At 37.9% G+C, this 18,755-nt stretch overlaps 1 protein-coding gene across 1 annotated transcript in view; it reads right to left on the bottom strand.

Annotated features, from left to right (window-relative positions):
• Positions 1–18,755, bottom strand: part of ergic53 (protein ERGIC-53) — a 202,836-nt gene that overhangs the window by 167,307 nt on the left and 16,774 nt on the right. Inside the window, exon 4 of the mRNA XM_067147234.2 lies at positions 9,496–9,668. Within this exon, the coding sequence (XP_067003335.1) occupies positions 9,496–9,668 (173 nt within the window). The remainder of the gene's footprint in view (positions 1–9,495; positions 9,669–18,755) is intronic.

Raw genomic sequence — 18,755 nt, 5'->3', positions numbered from 1 at the left:
CAAAACTTACTCAGTGTATTTTCATATAATATTACTGGATATTTGTATCAGTAAATTACTTGTATTGTAGGCCTATTTATTATGTTTATTCTGCATTCGACAATCTCCACCTGAATCAGTGCTTGATACCTGACTGTTGAACACCTTCCAAGCTTCTTATTTCTTACTGCCTGATATAGGTTCAGTGTTCGCAGCAATTACATTTGTTCTAAGGTATTGAAATGGGTGTTTATACTTATATCTTTTATGCAAGTGATCGTGGACTTCTAATCCAGATATAGGCCTACTAATGGAGATACATTCATGAGAGATGTTACGATAAAGTAGTGTAAGTAGTAATTAATTGACTTCATCATCAGGTGACTTTGCTACACAGTAGTTGGTTTTACTTAAAATCAGACAGCTTTTTGTATCATTCAACAGAAATCACATTTTTTATTAATAGGCCTATACTTTTTTTAGAACAAATAACTTCATACTAAAACTTAAAATTCTTACAGGTGCTGATTTGATATTTGGTACAAACTTGAAGAGAAATCAGGATTACCATGGTGCTATGAACAGCGAGAAATTTCAGATGTGGGTGAAGACGCAATTAATCGTAGGATTAAGAAATATAGGACCCTGTGTTATTGTAATGGATAATGCACCATATCACTGTAAGCTTGTTGAGCATCAACCAACAACGAAATGGAGGAAGGATCAATTAGGGGTAATTATACTTAATTGAATATTTCCTTCTACTGAATGATGTTTAATGATGTTACAGAAATTAATTTTTATTTTTCCTTTAATTTACAGTCATGGTTAAGGCAGAATGGAGTTTCTCCACCAGAAAATGCCACAAAAGATAAGCTGAAAAGGTTGTGTAATATGAATCGAAGTCACTTAAAGAGGTACAGAAGCACGTAAACATAAGTTTAGATAATGTTGTTTACACTCGTGTATTTGACTTTCATGTATGCATAACAATATTTCTCTGTTTCTTTAAAACCAGGTACATTGTTGACGAGATGCTGCACAGTGAAGGCCATACTGTCTTACGACTTCCTCCATACCACTCATTTTTCAATGCCATCGAATTTGTATGGTCTGTGGCAAAACAGTATTATAACAAAACAGTGGCTTCAAGACCTGGTCACGGATTGGACAGAGCTACAGCTGTGTGGAAAGAATCTCTTGATCAGGTAGGCCAAGTGGAAATGTTATTTATTGGATATATGCAAGTGGAGTTTATAATATACTTGTCAGGTTGTGATACTTCAATATATCTTATAGGTGACAGCAGAGATGTGGAGAAATGAAGTAAAACACACTGAGAAGAAGATTGTCGAGTTCTACAATAATGAGGTGAGAGGTCTTCCTGAAGTGGAGGAACTAGTCATTCATCATGGAAGCAGTGAATCGGAGGAGGAAGATGAAGAAGATGATGATGATGAAGAAGAAGAAGAAGAAGAAGAAGAAAGAAGAGAAGCCGAGGAGTTAGCTGTACCATTGTAAGAGCCATTCCATGAGATTAAGAATGTTATAACTTTGCTGGGAAATAATACATTTCTGATTGCCCCGTCCTTTCTGATATAACGAAGTTACATTTCAAAATTGTGGGAATTGTGTATCTACAAGTTACAGGGCGGTATAGATGTGCAGGTGGGGATCAGTGTCCAATCGGAGTGGAATTATCTAGAACTGCTGTGGCGCAATGTGATGAGGAGCGGGCAAGGGGGGGAGAGAGAGAGGGAGACAGCACTCTGTCACCAATACACGATGTAAACATTGTACGCCTGTTAAAATACTGACATAACTTAAATTTTATACACTATCTAATGGTTTTCCACAGTTCTCTGAAAGTCACAACTCACGTATACTGTATATATATAGAGAGAATTACATATAAAAATACCTGTGTCCACAATAAGTAGCCCACATATTAAATATAAATCAATTTGCTTTACGTCGCATCAACACAGATAGGTCTTATGGCGACAAAGAGGATAGAAGAGATAGGAAAGGGCTAGAAGTGGGAAGGAAGCGGCCGTGGTCTTAATTAAGGTACAGCACAAGCATGTGTCTGGTGTGAAAATGGGAAACCACCGAAAACCATTTTAACGGCTGCCGACGGTAGGATTTGAACCCACCATTCCCCGAATGCAAGCTCATAGCTACGCGACCCTAAACGCACGGCCAGCTAACTCGGTCATCTTTGAAAATGTCTTTTTCTATCAGCAGAGGCTTTTTTAAAATCGTCATATTTTGTATAGGCTACAGGAGATGTACAGTAGCCCACTGGTTTTCTGATTAAACATCATTTATTTAATCTATTGCATCAGTCTACTTACATACTCACTGTCCACGTACATCGGTAACCTCGTGATTCGATTATTGAAGTATTGTGCAATGATGCGACATACAAACTAAGAGAATACCGAGTGGTTCTTCCAAATATAAAACAGACAATTTCGAGTGGTCATGAGCATGACTCATAGTCATAGGGTAGGCTAAATAATAATGTTATTGGCTTTATGTCCCACTATCAACTTTTAGGTTTTTTTTTGAGACGTCGAGGTGCTGGAATTTAGTCCTGCAGGAGCTCTTTTATGTGTCAGTAAATCTACTGACATGAGGCTGAGCACCTTCAAATACCACCGCACTGAGCTCGGCCCTGCCAAGTTGGGTTCAGAAGGCCAGCGCCTCGACCGTTTGAGCCACTCAGCCAGGTGTGGAGGCTAGAGAGCTGAGTTTAAGTAATTGTCGAACGTCAACTAGTTATAAAGATACTGATTGATTAAACTAATACAGTAATTAGAATAACCTAATTGACTACCTACTTACAACCTAGGTACTTTGGAATTGTGTTCTATCTTTTTAACACTGCAAATAAATCCATGTATTGTTTAAAACTCCCTGTAAGAAGAGGACAGTGGATGCGAATAGGTATTATTTTCAAATGAGCTGAGCTCGAGAGTCCATTATAGCATACGATTTTTTCAGTGTACCATGACTCTGTATGTATTGCTTCAGAGGAAGTTCGGCTCCCCGCCAATGTCCAGTGTACCGATAATGAACCATGTGTGTGTTGTGTCTCACTGATCCATGACTGCGTACGATTCTTTCAGTGTGCCATGATTCACTGTGGCTCGCTGCAGCGAAAGCTCGACTCCCCGCCAGTGTCCAGTGTGCCTATAAGGAGCCGTGTGTGTCGTGTGGCTCACTGAGCCGTGATTGTGCATGATTTGTGTGCCGTGAGCTTGCCGTTCCTGTGAATCGATTCACTCGGACACTGAATGAATCGATACACTGCTTCGAATCAAGCACTCAGTAGCCTACACTAGTAGAGGTACATAGTACATTACCATTAAGATAGATAGCATTGCAAAGTAATTCGTCTTTACCATAATAACAATAATAATAATAATAATAATAATAATAATAATAATAATAATCGTATGGCCTCAGCTACCATGTGCAGACATTTCAAGTTGACGCCATCTGGCTGTCTGCTCGTCAATTTTGACGTTCCGTTATACTCTAGGCCCACTAGATGGCAGACCAAGTAAACCGAAACTCTCTTGGGCGTCTGTGGCTGAGATTTAATGAATTTTGTCGGGTAAACACCAAATGTGTCACCAGAGATCTTTTACATGCCGACATCGTACGACATGAAGTGTCGAATGGACTTTTTTCTGCCCTTCAAAAATCCGACTACCTCTGCCGGGTTTGAACCCGCTATATTGGGATTCGGAGGTCGTCACTCTACCACTGATCCACAGAGGCAGCTGTCTTTACCATGAAATACATCGTCGTCGTACATGACTGAATTACTATCAATATATCTTAGAGAAACTGTAATGTACATGAAACCGAAATTGAGTTAATTTCCACGATACATTCTTCCTATATAAAGGAGACCATGTAGCTTATCCACCTTCATTTCAGCCACATAAATATTCAGCAAAAATTGCAAAATCACATTAAAGGACAAATACAATTTTTTAAGTAGAAATAGTCTGGAACATAGATTAGTGAGGTTGGACATCCTGCCCGTCATCATTCAGGAGTCGCTGTTGAACATACTGTACTTGTCAAAACTAGTAAGTTTCTATTTTACACAATAATAGTGAAATGTTGATGAAGACGACATACACCCAGCCCCCGTGCCAGAGAAATTAACCAACGGTGGTTCAAATTCCCCACCCTGTCGAGAATCAAACCCACACCCTGTGACCAAAGGCCAGCACGCTAACCATTTAGCCATGGGGCCAGACAATAATAGTGAAAAAGCATGTTCACTGCAGCTATTGTTGACAGGATATTTCTTCTCTTTAAAGAACAATGAGTACCACGAATTAATATCCTGTTTTGTTGATTCCTGTAAACTTTGTATGTACGGTTTTGGTTCGCCAGTTCCTAGCGTATCTACTGAATGAAAACTTTGTAGACCAATGGATTCAGTTTTATGTTTATTGCCTTCAGTCGTCACGACAGTTTTTTCAATGACAACAGTCGCTCAATTACAAATCCTGTCAAACCTAACCTAACCCTGCGACAATCAGTGGTTTTCGATGGATCACTACCTAACCGGTCATTATAATTTGTTTTCGGTGGATCACAACCAAACCTGTCCCTATCAGTGGTTTTCGGAAGAATACAGTGGTTTTGTCACAAGTCAATACAGACTCTTGAATCAATGTGTGAAAATGGGAAAGTGTAGAAAACCCTCTTCAGGAATGCCAATCTCTAAGTCCATAGTCTTTTCAGCGTTGTCACACAGCTGAAATTCACTTTAGAAGTAATTGTAAAAAGTCGTATATAGGCTCTACAGATACATAGTACATTACCAATTCCATCTCGATTGCTATGATACGCACACTGCATAGCGGTTTTGCTCTATAGATAAATCATATTATAGTGAAAAAAAATTTGTTTAAAAAAAAAAATCTGTCTGGCATGAAGGTCCAGAAGGAAAATACTTTCATTGAATTCTTATTTATGTGCTCACCACCCTAGTAGGTTTAAATAAACCTTATAAATACGTTGTAAGACCCATTCTCGAATATGGATCTGCATGTTGGTTTAATAAATTCCCTAGAGAAAGTTCAAAGAAGAGCGATGCGTTTCGTAACTGGGAATAGAAGGAATACCATTAATTGGGAAAGTCTTGAATCTAGAAGAACTAGAGCTCGCCTGTGTGGTCTTTATAAGAGCTATACGGGAAGGGCTGCTTGGAGTTGTATTAGGAATAGGTTATAACCTCCCTCATTGTATCACTATTTGCAGCGATAGCCAGGAAGCATTAAAAGCACTATGTGCAGTTAAAACAACATCAAAAATGGTATGGGAATGCCAAAGGATGTTAGATCAGCTGTGTGAATTTAGCTCAGTTACCCTATTACGGGTCCCTGGGTACACAGGTATCAGTGGAAATGAAGAAGCTGACAAACTAGCGAAACAAGGCTCAAAAGGTCCTTTTATAGGACCAGAGCCCTTCCTGGGAGTGTCACTCCGAAGCGTGAAACTGGTAATATCCCAGTGGACAAACCAGTCTCACTTAGACATTTGGAAGAGGTTAACTATAGCAAGGCAGGCACGTGAACTTATCAAAGGGCCTAGCCAAAGTTATAAAAAGGTCCTGATAAATTTGAATAGGACCAGAATGCGAATGGTAGTTGGACTGTTGACAGGCCACAATACCTTACAGAGACACCTACACATCATGAAAATCAGTCAGGATCCAATGTGTAGAAGATGCGGTAGGGAGGAGGAGACCTCCGCGCATGTGTTATGTCAGTGTGAGGCTCTTGCAAGCACTAGACATCGATACCTTGGCTCACATTTCGTGAGCCTGGAAGACATCAGGAATGCCAACATCCGGGCACTGGTATCCTTTATAGGAGCACTAGGTCTGGACTAGGCAAACCCGTTTAAGGGACACAAAGGGTCTTCACAGACCTATGTGTGGAGCCCTGCGAAGGCAGGGTTCACCCATTCTTTATCTATCTATCTATCTAACCTCCCTCATACTTATCGAGAAATTATCATAAGCATAAAATTAGGGCCAGAAACCAGCATACGGATGTGGGCAAGTTTTCCTTCGTCAACAGGACCATAAGGGATTGGAATAAATTACCTGCGGCAGTCTTTGATAGATTCCCTTCTGGTATCAAGTCATTTAAGACCATTTGTGTAAAATGAAAAGTAAAAGTTGTAAATTACGGGCACTGAATTTGTGATTTTCTGCTTGGTTTCGATTGTGAAACTGGGAGGCTTTTTCTTGTGGTTTTCTCTTTCCAGGGAAGTGCTTGCTGTACTCATGTTTTTGTAATTGTTGTTGTTCTTGGTTAATTAACAATGTTTTTAACTTTATTTTATCATCACTTGTAACGTTAAGCTAGTAGTAAGCTCAATCTATAGTTTTGTAAGCCATAGTAGCAAGTATTGGAAATAATTAAATTGTGTATGAAACTGTACATGATGCTGGATTTAGAATGACTAGTAGTATTTCTTGTAATATTTTTTTCCATGGAATTCCTTTTTGTACTTGAGTTGTTGTAGTTGTTGGGTAGTATGATTTAACTTTATTATCACTTGTAGTGTTAAGCTAGTAGTAAGTTCAATCTATAGTATTGTAATTTGTAGTGTTAAGTACTGGAAATACTTAAGTTGTGTGTGAATATGTATATAATGACACTGGATTTAGAAAGTTTAATTAGTAGTATTTCTTGCTTGTTGTAATGTTGTTGTTGTTGTTGTAGGGTAATTACGGTTTAACTTCACTTTATTATCACTTATAATGTTAAGCTAGTAGTAAGGTCAACCTATAATATTGTAAGCCAAATTGTTAAGCACTGTAAATACTTAAGTTGTGTGTGAATTTGTATATGATGTTGCTCGATTTAGAATATTAAACTAGCAGTAATTCTTGTTATATTTTCCTTCCATATATCTGCTTCTTGTACTCTTGTTGTTTGTTTGTTTGTTTGTTTGTTGTAGTTGGGTAATTATGTTAACTTTATTATCACATTACTGTAAGTGACCGTTGCCACCGGGGTATTTCCCACTTGCAATTTATTAATAATAATAATAATAATAATAAGTGACAGAGGTTTAACGTAATTTGGAAGGAATGTTTTGCGTATGATAAATGAGTACCAGTTAACTATTGGGGGCAAAGGTGGTCATGCGTTGAGCTAACCACTCCACCCCACCCCACCAAGTGCCAACGTCATGGATAGTGGAAGCCTTCACCTTCCCCCTTTCCAATGGCTTTCATGGTTTGTACGGAGATGACTTTGCTTTTTGCTTTTTAAATATTAGTATTCATGTTTATTATGTTTGTTTATTCATACCCCTGCTTTGTAATTCAGTGACCATGGAATGGCTCTAAATGTTGTAAATTATATTTATATTTACTTGTATTTATTTCCTTTTTCCTTATTGCACACGTTTGTTGTTGTTATTGTTATTACTACTACATATCGCTTAACATGTAAATAAACTAATATTTAATGCAGTAAATAATGCTTATCTCTTCGGATTCATTTCTTCGTTGCATATTCGTTTTGCTATGACAACATGACTTCTTTATGATATAAATAAATATAAAATAAAAGTATTTCTTCCCAAACATATTTGTTGTACGTGCACCAATCAGAGAACCAACTAGGGAAGTACCTCTTACTAAGGTGCATAATGTTTTTGCATACATGTATAATTGAAGAATTGAAGATCCATATACAGGTAAGTGGGTCGCCCATGTGGTAGGCCTATTACGCGTCATAGGAAACTGAGTGAACTGGCTGTGCAGTTTGATCACATTGCTGTTAGCTTGGTTTCAGGAGATGGTGATGTATTCGAACCCCACAGTTGGCAGGTCTGAAGTTTTTTTTTGCCCGTCATTTTCATTTCAGGCTAGTGCTGTGTCTGTACGCTTATTTACATCTTAAATCCTAGCCCTCTTTCCTATCCAATTCTTGCATCACAACCTGTCTTCATGTGATTTAAGCCAATATATATGTAAAAATCTGGTAATGTTGTTTGACTCATAGTGCTCCTGTACATTGGTTTCCGTAATGTTGAAAGCTTGAGATACACCAACTTGTAAGCTGAAAATATGTTTAAAATGCCAAATGCCGAAAACCGTAAAAGTTCTTAGTGGGATGTAAAGCTGTTAGCATTATTATTAAAAGGAAGGACATATGTCTTATGTGGTAAGTCCTTGAACTTGCAGAAATCGCAATGAATTATTCAATCTATATTCCCTCCCCCCTTTCTTTAAGAATGCAGTTATAGTAATGCATACATCAGAATCAGAATAAAGGCAGGAAATGTTTAACATTATTTTAAGCGAGTGAAGGAGAGAATGTATGACTAGCTCAGGTTGGCGGATTCGAGTTCGGCGGTATTTGAAAGTGCTCAAATACTCCAGCCTCATGTCTAGATCTACTGGTACATAAAGAACTCTTGCGGGACGAAATACTGGCACCTCGGTGTATGTGAAAACGATAGAGGTAGATAGTAGAACTAATATTCAATTCTGCAGTGAGCTTGAAGCTGACCTAATTTCCGTTCACGTAGCTTGGCACATTAGTATTCCTATATGTTTCCTGATAACCGTGAAGATATAACCAGCCTGCAGGCTGAAAATATGCCCAATCTCTCTCCTTAGGCTACGGGTTACCGGTATTGAAGAGAGAAGGAAATGTTCGCGCAAAAGAAAGGGAAGTCATTGGACTTTCGAAAATCACACTGCAAAGACTTATTAAACAAATTGCATCGTTTAACACGCCCCTATTTTCAAGAATATGGTTATAGTACGCCTACTGCATATCAAAATAAAGACAGATATATGTAACATTAATTTGAGTGAGAAAGGGTGTTTATTTCCTAAATTTCTCATTGAGCGTGGAAACCGACTTAATTATGAATATCTTGATTTATTTCATCTTAACTTTTATCATTTACTAGGGTAGGGAAACATTTATTATCGGTGTTTACATTGAGGTTAGTTTGTTTGGTTATGTCTGGTGATTTTAATATGTAACCAGGCAGGTTGGCAGCAGTGATCAGGCATTACAAAAAAGAGAAAAGAAGAGCATCGGGCGGCGATATTTACTTTCTGGGGTATTTCGTTACGTGGCGATTACTATACATCTGTTAATGAAAAATGGACTTATTACAGTTGATGATAGTCTGCAAGACATTCTAATAAGAGATATGGGAAACTGACGTTGGTAATTCTATTAGAGTATAAACAATGCACAGAATATGAAGACTGGTCAACACAAAATAGCAGGAGGGTACAAAAATACAGTAGAATTCCGCTGTAACGAACACCAGTACACAGAAAACCTATCTTTAAGTGGTAACCATCTGCAGCAGATCAAAACTTGATTAGTCAAACTACTATGCAAAAAACTGATTTGGTAACCAAACTCTTATCACTAATAGGAACAATGTAAAATAAATTAATTAAGTAACGGTGTAAGAGAGAAAACTTACTTTTGGTGGTCAAACACACGAGTCCCATCATTAAGGACAGCCATGATATATGGGTTATTGTGCTTATTATCATTATCAAACGAATCGAAGAATACTCCCAGACCATTCCACTGGTCCGAGCTTCCAAAGACAGGTCCATCATATGCACCCTTGTTCGCCACATACCAGAATGCCTGGAAAGGAGGAACGTTAAGAATATGAACAAATTTGTATATGCTATGAGAAATCCTTGTGGACATTTCCTCCTCCATGTGTTAGTAAGAAACTAATCACTATGATTACAGTTTTCAGCCCCAACAAGAATTATTCTTCTGATGACATAACAGATACATAGCAAGGATGACAAGAGACATGTTATATGGATATAAAATTTGAGGTGGAAATTAACATAATAATATATGCAAGACTTTCACTCAACTAAGTTGTTTATTTACTATCAGATCAATAGTTCTATCAGTTTTTGGATGACAAATTTTTATAAAGTCCACTCCTTGGCTGTTATCAAAATGCTCACTATGAAAAAACTGATGGGAATCTCTCATGTATAAGAAAACAACAAATGAGGAAAACAGCTAAATGCAGGAACAGCTTAAACAAAATACGTATGGAATGAGGGCCTTGCAAAACTATTTTAGTGACATCTGTTTATAATTATATAAAATACACTGAAGTTACATCCATTAATGTGGTGTTTTTAAATCTAACCCAACTAACAAACAATTACAAAATAAAGGTTTGAATTCTAAAAAATACTCAAATAAGCATTTATCAAAGAGTTTAAGAGCCAAATATTACATCTCCAAACATAGCAGCTTCTGAGATATGAGTATTCTAATGAAACTCCACCTCTCAAGCTGGGAGAACATGAGTGTCATTTGCACGGTAGTGTTGTCTATCGGCAGATGCACATGACTGTCACACTGAGCGCATCACTTGTTAAAAAAAGAGTCTAGCTCTGGCATCTTGGCATTTCTTTCTTTGTACTACGTGACACATGAAACCTTGAGACTTGGTTCTTTCCCCTTGTATGCTCATTTATTTTTCGGCCTAGAACTGTAACTTGGGGATGAAAAAGTCTTGGTTTCACGTAGGCAACTGCTCGTTTCAAGTGAAAGCATGGCAGGTTCGAGTATGTGATTTAATTTTACGTCTGAACAAACTGTAGGATATTTACATGAACCAGGGGATAGTGATATTAAAGCATTTGATAGCGGTAATGAATTTGACAGTGATAAATGCAATGGAGAATTTTTGGCAAAAAGGTGCCGTGAAAATAATGACAATAGTGTAAACAGTGATGACGATAGTGGTAATGAAAACAGAAGTGTCTTGCTGGTGAAGATGCAATGTACAATAAGATTGGAAATGGGATAGTGTATGATTCATACAATCAAAAAAAAAAACCCCTCCATTTACAGCAACTACACTACAATGAAATGAATTCTATTCCCCCCCACAAATATTCAGATTCTTTCACTCTACATATCCTTCGCTTGTTTGCTATGGATGGTTTACTAATAATCACTACAATATAATTGACTGCATAGTCTACTAGGGTGTCTGACGAGTCTGGACAGCTCCAGTTTTCTTCCTTTCCTGCAAGCAAATCACATCTGATTCACTTGTGGAAGAGACGACTGAGGATCTCGCCAAGAAACATCTCCCCTTCATTTGATTTCTTCTGACCATTTTCTGCAGCTAAAGAACTGTTCTCAGAATTTGGCTTCCTTCCCTTCATTACTAACATTTCTAACTCCATGCAGCCTGCTACTGTCTCAGTCCCATCAAAAAATTCCTCTGGCATGCTTGTATCCTCCAGTCCTACACTTCTACTAGGAGGAACATTGTTTCTTTTCCCCTAATTTGCTACAGAGACTCATCAGAATATCTCATTTCTTTCTCATGATCTAGTAGGATTTGAGAAACTGAGTTATACAGCAGAATGTCAATCATCCAAATTTCAAATATCTGAACCCACATTTTCTGTTTTCTTCAAGATTTTTAAATGCAAAGTACATTAAGTTTTCTCCCTGTTACTGTGCAACAGTTTGAGAAATATGCCAGCTGGCAAGTATAGTATAATAGCTATAGGATTACAATTGTATAACCACATGAAAGACTGTTTATATCTTCTTGGAAATTCTGAGTGCCAAACCCTCATGTTCTAAACAATCAGACCACACTAATTAGCTTTCAGCCTGAGCAAAAACCTTTCATAAAAACAGCTGAACATCTCTCCATCTGAACGTCCACTGTTTGCAGAAAGTTCAAGTTTCTGTCTCAACCTCTTAGAGCAGGTAGACTACATACAGTTTCACACTTTAAACTGACCATTTGACTCTGAAGCGTAGTGTCAATTTTTTTGGGCTGTATCTTATAAACAAGTCATCTCTCCATGTTGTATGCAAATATGGGACATGACATCCTTCATTAAATGTCATCATAAAGAGTTGACAACAAAAACAGCAAAAAAAAAAAAACCCAGTCATTTCACAAAATACAGGTGTCACGTTTACTCTGAGTATTTGGCTATTGTTATGGTGATATTGGGAAAAAAAAAAAGAGAAAGGATGGCTGACAGACTGTAATGTCTCAAGTATTATTACAATATTATAAGTCCACCTGTTCACTTGTAAAATGTGACAGACTGTAATGTGTGATATTGTATTTTCCATAATATAATGTTTCGTTTTTAAAGCAGTTGTGAGTGTTTATTGTATGATCAACTGGTTATACCTATACCGGGTAGGCAGAGGTCCTTGACAAATTGTGGCAACCCTGCCAGGATACGTATGAATTCATACAACTTGTAGATTGTATTGAAATGGAGAAGTTAACAAAAGCTCGGAGGCCGGTAAGAGCCGCACTGGACGCAGTTTCCTAACCAGATACATGGAACACTTTAACGCCTTAAAACACAATAAATACTCCGCAATGACTAATCATATGAAAGAAACCGGCCATCATTACACCTCAATAGACAAAGACCTTACAATAATCAAAAGAATCGAAAAGGGGAAGTTAATGACAGAATTCGAAAACATATATATTTATTTGGATCAATACTTCAATAAAGGTAAAAACTTGAATGACGCGATAGAAATAAAAAGTCCGTTAATAGAACAGTTGCAAACATTATTACGAAATCTCAAATCAGATAAAAGCAAATTCGTTAAAATGTTCAATCTAAATACACTCACAACTGAAACCATTTCGACAACGCAAAAAAGTCCCCCTCCACATAACACGCCAAAGCTTAACGCCCCACCTGCAGGATCGTCCTCTACCCCCACCTCGACAACAGATAAGAATACCCTACCACATAGCACGTCAATAGCAAACGCCCCGCCCAACATCTCTTCCCCTCAACCCCCTACCCGCCCTTCACAACAGCTCTCTCATACGTACAACACAAGGAGTAGAGCCACAACAGACAATAGTCACAGTAACGCAATAAGGTCCACAAGATTCTGTAGCAGCAGACAAAGGGGTAAGTGATAATGCAACATCAACACTCACATTACAAGCACAACACACACACACAATATTACTTAAGTTCATTTCCATTTGTTCCAGATGCTTCTTCCATTCTATAAATTGAAAGAAACATAATCAGATACTCAAAATTTGGATTGAAGCCTCCTTTTAACCATAACTTACATCAAAACAATCAACTTCCAACGGAGAGTCTGACCGCTACAAACAAGAATTAAATATGTCAATATTTCCTCTGATCAAATTGCCAAACTGCAGCAGCAAGCTTCATCAAATCTAAAAGCCATTTTCCAACGAACCCAAGACTTCAATTCTAGATTATCATCAAGACTAATCACGCATAATGCAAAATTACAGTCTTTTTAAATAACATTATTTAGAGAGCATAATTCTTAACTAAAATTCTCAATACTGAAATGTTTCTGTATTCTAGAAACCAACGCACTTCAGAAACTATAGCTCCTATATATTAACATCCAATATTTATATTTATGACTCAAATTTTAATACCAAAATTATAGTTGAATCAATTTTATTTTAACATTGCAAACAATTTTTAACCAAATTTTCAAATTGTAAAAACTGTGTTTTGGACGTCAATGTGTTTTAGAATTAAGAGTTACTCCATTTTAACATTGCAAATCATATTGTCATAATTTTTAATGTGTATATTATTCTTGTGTTTAAAATATTGTTATCACTGAAATTAGATTTACATTCAATGTAATGAAATTTGTAACAACAATCCAAATATGACAAACCTTGAGACAACTTGAGACAATTGTATAGGCTGATGATGCTTATGAATAAAAGCGAAACATGTCCCGGTAAATTAGTGTTGTAACATTACAACTTAACAACACAAACTGTAATTTGTATTGAAAAGGTGGATCAAAATAACCAACAAATTGTTAATATATCAAGAGCGACTTTTACGAAAACGTACAATTTGCTCTTGCAAAATTTAAGTCAAGAAATACAAGATGGCATTCATAAAGACACGTTGCAATCTTTGATAAATTGGAAAGGTTAGGAAAGGAACTGGCACCATTGGACGGACTTTCACTCAACTACTGTCAGGAGAAGGGACCTAATCTATTAGAAGTAATTCAATCTATTTTGAACCGGTTCTGTTTAAACAGGATTGGCATGATATCAGACATAAAGAAGGCCTTTCTTCAAATCGCAGTCTCTAAAAGGGATCGAAACTTTTTGAAATTCCTGTGGTGGGAGAGTTTTGCTGAGGGAACTCTTAAACTATACTGCCACAAGCGGGTTGTTTTTGGAGTTAACTGGAGCCCATTTCTACTTGGAGCTGTACTAGATCTTCATTTAAAAACCAATTCATGCTTCCGTGAAACCGCAGTTAAATTGAGAACATCTCTGTATGTGGACAACTGCGTTACTTCCGTGAGCACAGAAGAACTTAAAACTGTTTGTGGATGAGTTGAAGGAGCTAGTGTTGCAAGGAAAATTTGACCTAAGAAGGTGGGAGTACACCAGGTGGACTCTGGAGGATGAAGTAACTAAAGTGACACCTGTTTTGGGTTTGTTGTGGGACCCCGTAGCTGATGTTTTGTCATGTAAAATGGTGAAGTTGAATGACTCTGGCGTTCTCACAAGGAGGACAGTTTCGTCAATGACTCAAAGTATTTTTGACCCAATTGGTTTTACTTGTCCGGTTTCCATTGTACCTAAGGTTTTACTACAGGAAAGTTGGAGAGAGAAAGTAAGTTGGGATAGTTAAGTGAAGACAACCAAATCAAATTCAATAAGTGGTTGAATGAGATGTCCTCTGTTGCTGAAATTCAAGTGCCTAGAAGATTTTCTGGTTGTGAGGACAAATCATCATGTAGTATGCATGTATTTTGTGATTCCAGTCAGAAGGCTTACGCAGCCGTTATTTTCTTAAGATCTTTCAATGGAAAAGAGTTTGAAGTGCAACTGGTCGCAGCAAAATCAAGGGTAGCCCCCCTAAAGAAAATAACGATACCAAGGCTGGAGTTATTAGCCTCAACTACAGGCTCACGTCTCGCTTTTTCTGTGAAAGTTTGAATCTGATGGACATCCCGGAGTACTATTGGAGTGACTCCTCTTCTGTGCTATGTTGGATAAGAAGAGAGGAAGCTTGGGGAGTCTTTGTCACTAACAGAGTGAAAGAAATTAGATTATCTAATCCTAAGCGTTAGTTTCATCTACCAGGCAGCACAGACAACCCAGCAGACCTACCTTCGAGGGGTTGCTATACTTCGCAGCTGATTTCTTCTCGTTAGTGGGAGGGACCCGCTTGGTTAAGTTGGAAGAGAACAGTTGGCCAACCCACATTGTAGAAATTAATGAAGAGGAGGTGGATGAAGAAAGAAGAAAAGGCCTTGTTACCACTACTAAGCTTGTCTCCCAGGAAAAGCAGTGATATTTGAGATTCTTTTTTCAGTATTCAAGATTTGGCAGAATGGTGGCCTGGATGCTGCAGTTCATCAACAATGCGAGAAAGGACATAGAGCAGAATGTTGCTTCTGAATTGGGTTGTTTTGAAATTTCAATGGCGGAGAGATAACAGCTGAAAATTGTTCAAGAAGAGAAATTTACTGAAAGGGACAACCAAAAAAGATTGTGCCTTTTCAGAGACCAGCTGGGCCTCGTCAAGGTTAAGACAAAAATCACCAACAGAAAAGATGAATACGATTTCCGTACACCTGTTTTATCGCCATCAGATCACCCTCTGAGGTGATAATCAGAGAATATCATTTGAGAGCTTCTCATGCTGGTGTTCAGATTCTACTTGCCATACTGTGGGAGCACTACTGGATACCAAAGTGGAAGAAGAGTTAAAATACCTCCTCGCCTCCGCCTGTAAAGATTGGGTTTTGATTGGTATCGAAAGGTGGGAGAATGTCATACTCTGAGTGTTTGGCTGTTATGGTGATCTTTGAGGGGGAAAAAAAGAGAAAGGATGGCTGACAGACTGTAATGTGTGATATTGTATTTTCCATAATATAGTGTTTCTTTTTTAAAGCTGTTGTGAGTGTTTATTATATGATCAACTGGTTATACCTATACCAGGGAGGCATAGGTCCCTGAAAAAAAGTAAACAAATTGTAAAATTCATAATAAATAATTCAATCAGCATGGCAAAATTTTCTCTGGTACTTAAATTCTGTGCACTGGATGATATTCGGCAATCTAAACAGTCAAATATCTGAGCTATATCTGATCCTAATTGGTTTGGATAATCAGCGTCCTACAGTGTACCTCAAGGCAATTTTGACAACGTTTAGTTCGTCAAATCCCTGCAGCAATGAATACCGACCTAGGGTTTTTGCTTAATGTCATTTGAATGATGGGCAATTTTTTCCACCTGTCCATTCCGACAAAAGTCCTCTGCCATGTTTTTTTTTCATCGGCCCAACATAGGCAACATCTACTGGCTGTAGGTGGATTGAATTTGGGAGTAGGAAAATGACATCAATGTCATATTGCTAACAAAAAAGTCAACACTTTCAGTGATACATTACTGGAAAACTTCTCACCAAAAATACCTTTTTCCCATTGGTTCTCTATGCCCTCAGAATAAGGATTGTTTCAAACCAAACCATGGTACATCAACCACCAGAGAGTGACAGACAGATGGACTTCCATATCTTCCAAGTTCATGTAAGCACTCTGCTTTATATACAACATATGTAGGGAGCAAAATATCCACACCCTTTCCACAGAACTGAACGGAAATATTTCCCCTGGATGAAAATTTACTATTTTACTATCCGCTTCGTACAAATTCATTTGAAATTTTAAACGAATGATATAGCAGCCTGAAAGGGTGTGCAGTATTGGCTTTGCATACTAAGTTTTATTTAAATTTAGCCACGCACTTTTTGTCTACAGAAACTTTTATACCTTTTTCGTCATGTCTTTACACGGCCTGCAGCAATAAATTTGCCGCTTTATTACACCTTATATAAACTGTTAATAACCTAAATAAGTACTTTACTGCAAAGAGAAAGAGCGTTAGAATTAACATCTACTATAATTTTATTCATAACTTTCCAACATAATAAACAGGAATTCATAAAACTATTGAGAGATATCAAATGAATTTAGCCTCTACACAAAGGTTCAATTAAGCACACAATTAAAAACCAAAAGACATCAATAAATTAATACATATCATAAAATTAATAAAATGTCATGTTTTATCTATAATAAAAACAAATTGTTGAGTTTTATTTTAAACTTTCCTTTTTCCTACTTGGGTGGAAATTCCCTGGAATCAGCCATTAGATAATGAAACAAATTGCACTTTGATGTTTGAAACTTATTTTTAAATATTTGTAATTGCAAATGGTTCATGGTGTGGGTTACTGTAGCCACATCCTAGTTTGTGAACCATGGGCAATGGCTGAGTGGCCTAGTAAGTGGTCCTGAGAGTCGGGATAATAGTTGCTATGGAATGGGAGTGGGCATCTCGGACATATTCTGAGTCATGGCCCCCTTTGTGCTCAGGCGGCTAGGACGATACAATCCTCCAGTGGTCAATAACCCATTAGAGGAGAGATCCTCACTTGGACTGTGAAAGTACGGTAGCATCCTGCTTCATGAATTTACCGAATCGGAACATTTTAAGCAAGCCTCGGACCTATGGGAGTAATGGAGTCCCACTCTCATTTGACAGGTGAGGGACTCCTTGGAAACGGCGAATGAAATGGAATTCTATGGGGAGCTATCAATATTAATGGGGCTTATTGAAGAAAGAAAGTAGAACTGGCTGAGTCAGCTAAGAGGATGCATCTGGATGTGCTAGGAGTAATTGATATTCGGGTAAGGGTACATAACGAGGAAGAGATAGAAGATTATAAAGTGTACTTGACGGGTGTTAGAAAGGGAAGGGCAGAGTATGGGGTAGGGCTCTTTATCAGGAATACCACTGCAAGCAACATAGTTTCTGTTAGGCATGTAAATGAGCGAATGATGTGGGTAGTACAATATGGTCCGTAATTCGACATCATAAATTTTCCAGTTAACTCATTCCTGATTGCCAGCGTCTCGCCCCCATGTGCTGGGTTGGGCTCGTCAACTGGTACCTAGCACACCTACCAACACTCATGGCTCGACTTTTTACACAGTCATCTTCAGCTGTACACTAGTACCTTCACATAAGTCACGGACTTCGGTGGTGGGGTAATGCGAGGCGAATGGAGGTGGATAGGTTACCTAGGAGAATAATGGACTCTGTTGATGATGATGCTTGTTGTTTTAAGGGACCTAATATTGAAGGTAATCGGCCCAATGGACTGTTATGGAGGGTAAGAGAAGTAGAGGTGGACCTAGACGACGGTTTGCCTCAGTTTCTAACGATTTAAAGATAGGAGGTATAGAACTAAATGAGGCCACAGCACTAGTTGCATATAGAGGATTGTGGCGATGTTTAGTAAATTCACAGTCTTGCAGAGTGAATGCTGAAAGGCATAACAGTCTATAATGACTGTACCGGGAGGTACACCTCAACTCCGCACTTTCAAATTAAGCGCCTCAATGAACTCCTCTATCGACCAAAATGTGAAATTGCTACTACATAAAGTTGAGACGTTAATCGGAAGATGTCACTACTGAAATATTAAGTAACTGTGTTATTCTGAAGTTTCCTAAACTGATTGGATTTATCTTGGTTTTGTTTTTGCTGTACATCAAGAAGTCTGGACGTTTTTCCACAGATGTCACTACCAAAAAACTATAGTCATGCACTCTGGTGCAAGATAAAGGAAGTT

The sequence above is a fragment of the Anabrus simplex genome, chromosome 5 (assembly GCF_040414725.1).
Source record: "Anabrus simplex isolate iqAnaSimp1 chromosome 5, ASM4041472v1, whole genome shotgun sequence".
NCBI classification, from domain to species: Eukaryota; Metazoa; Arthropoda; class Insecta; order Orthoptera; family Tettigoniidae; genus Anabrus; species Anabrus simplex.
Note: the sequence above shows the minus strand (reverse complement) of the source record. Positions and strands in the feature narration are given on the sequence as shown.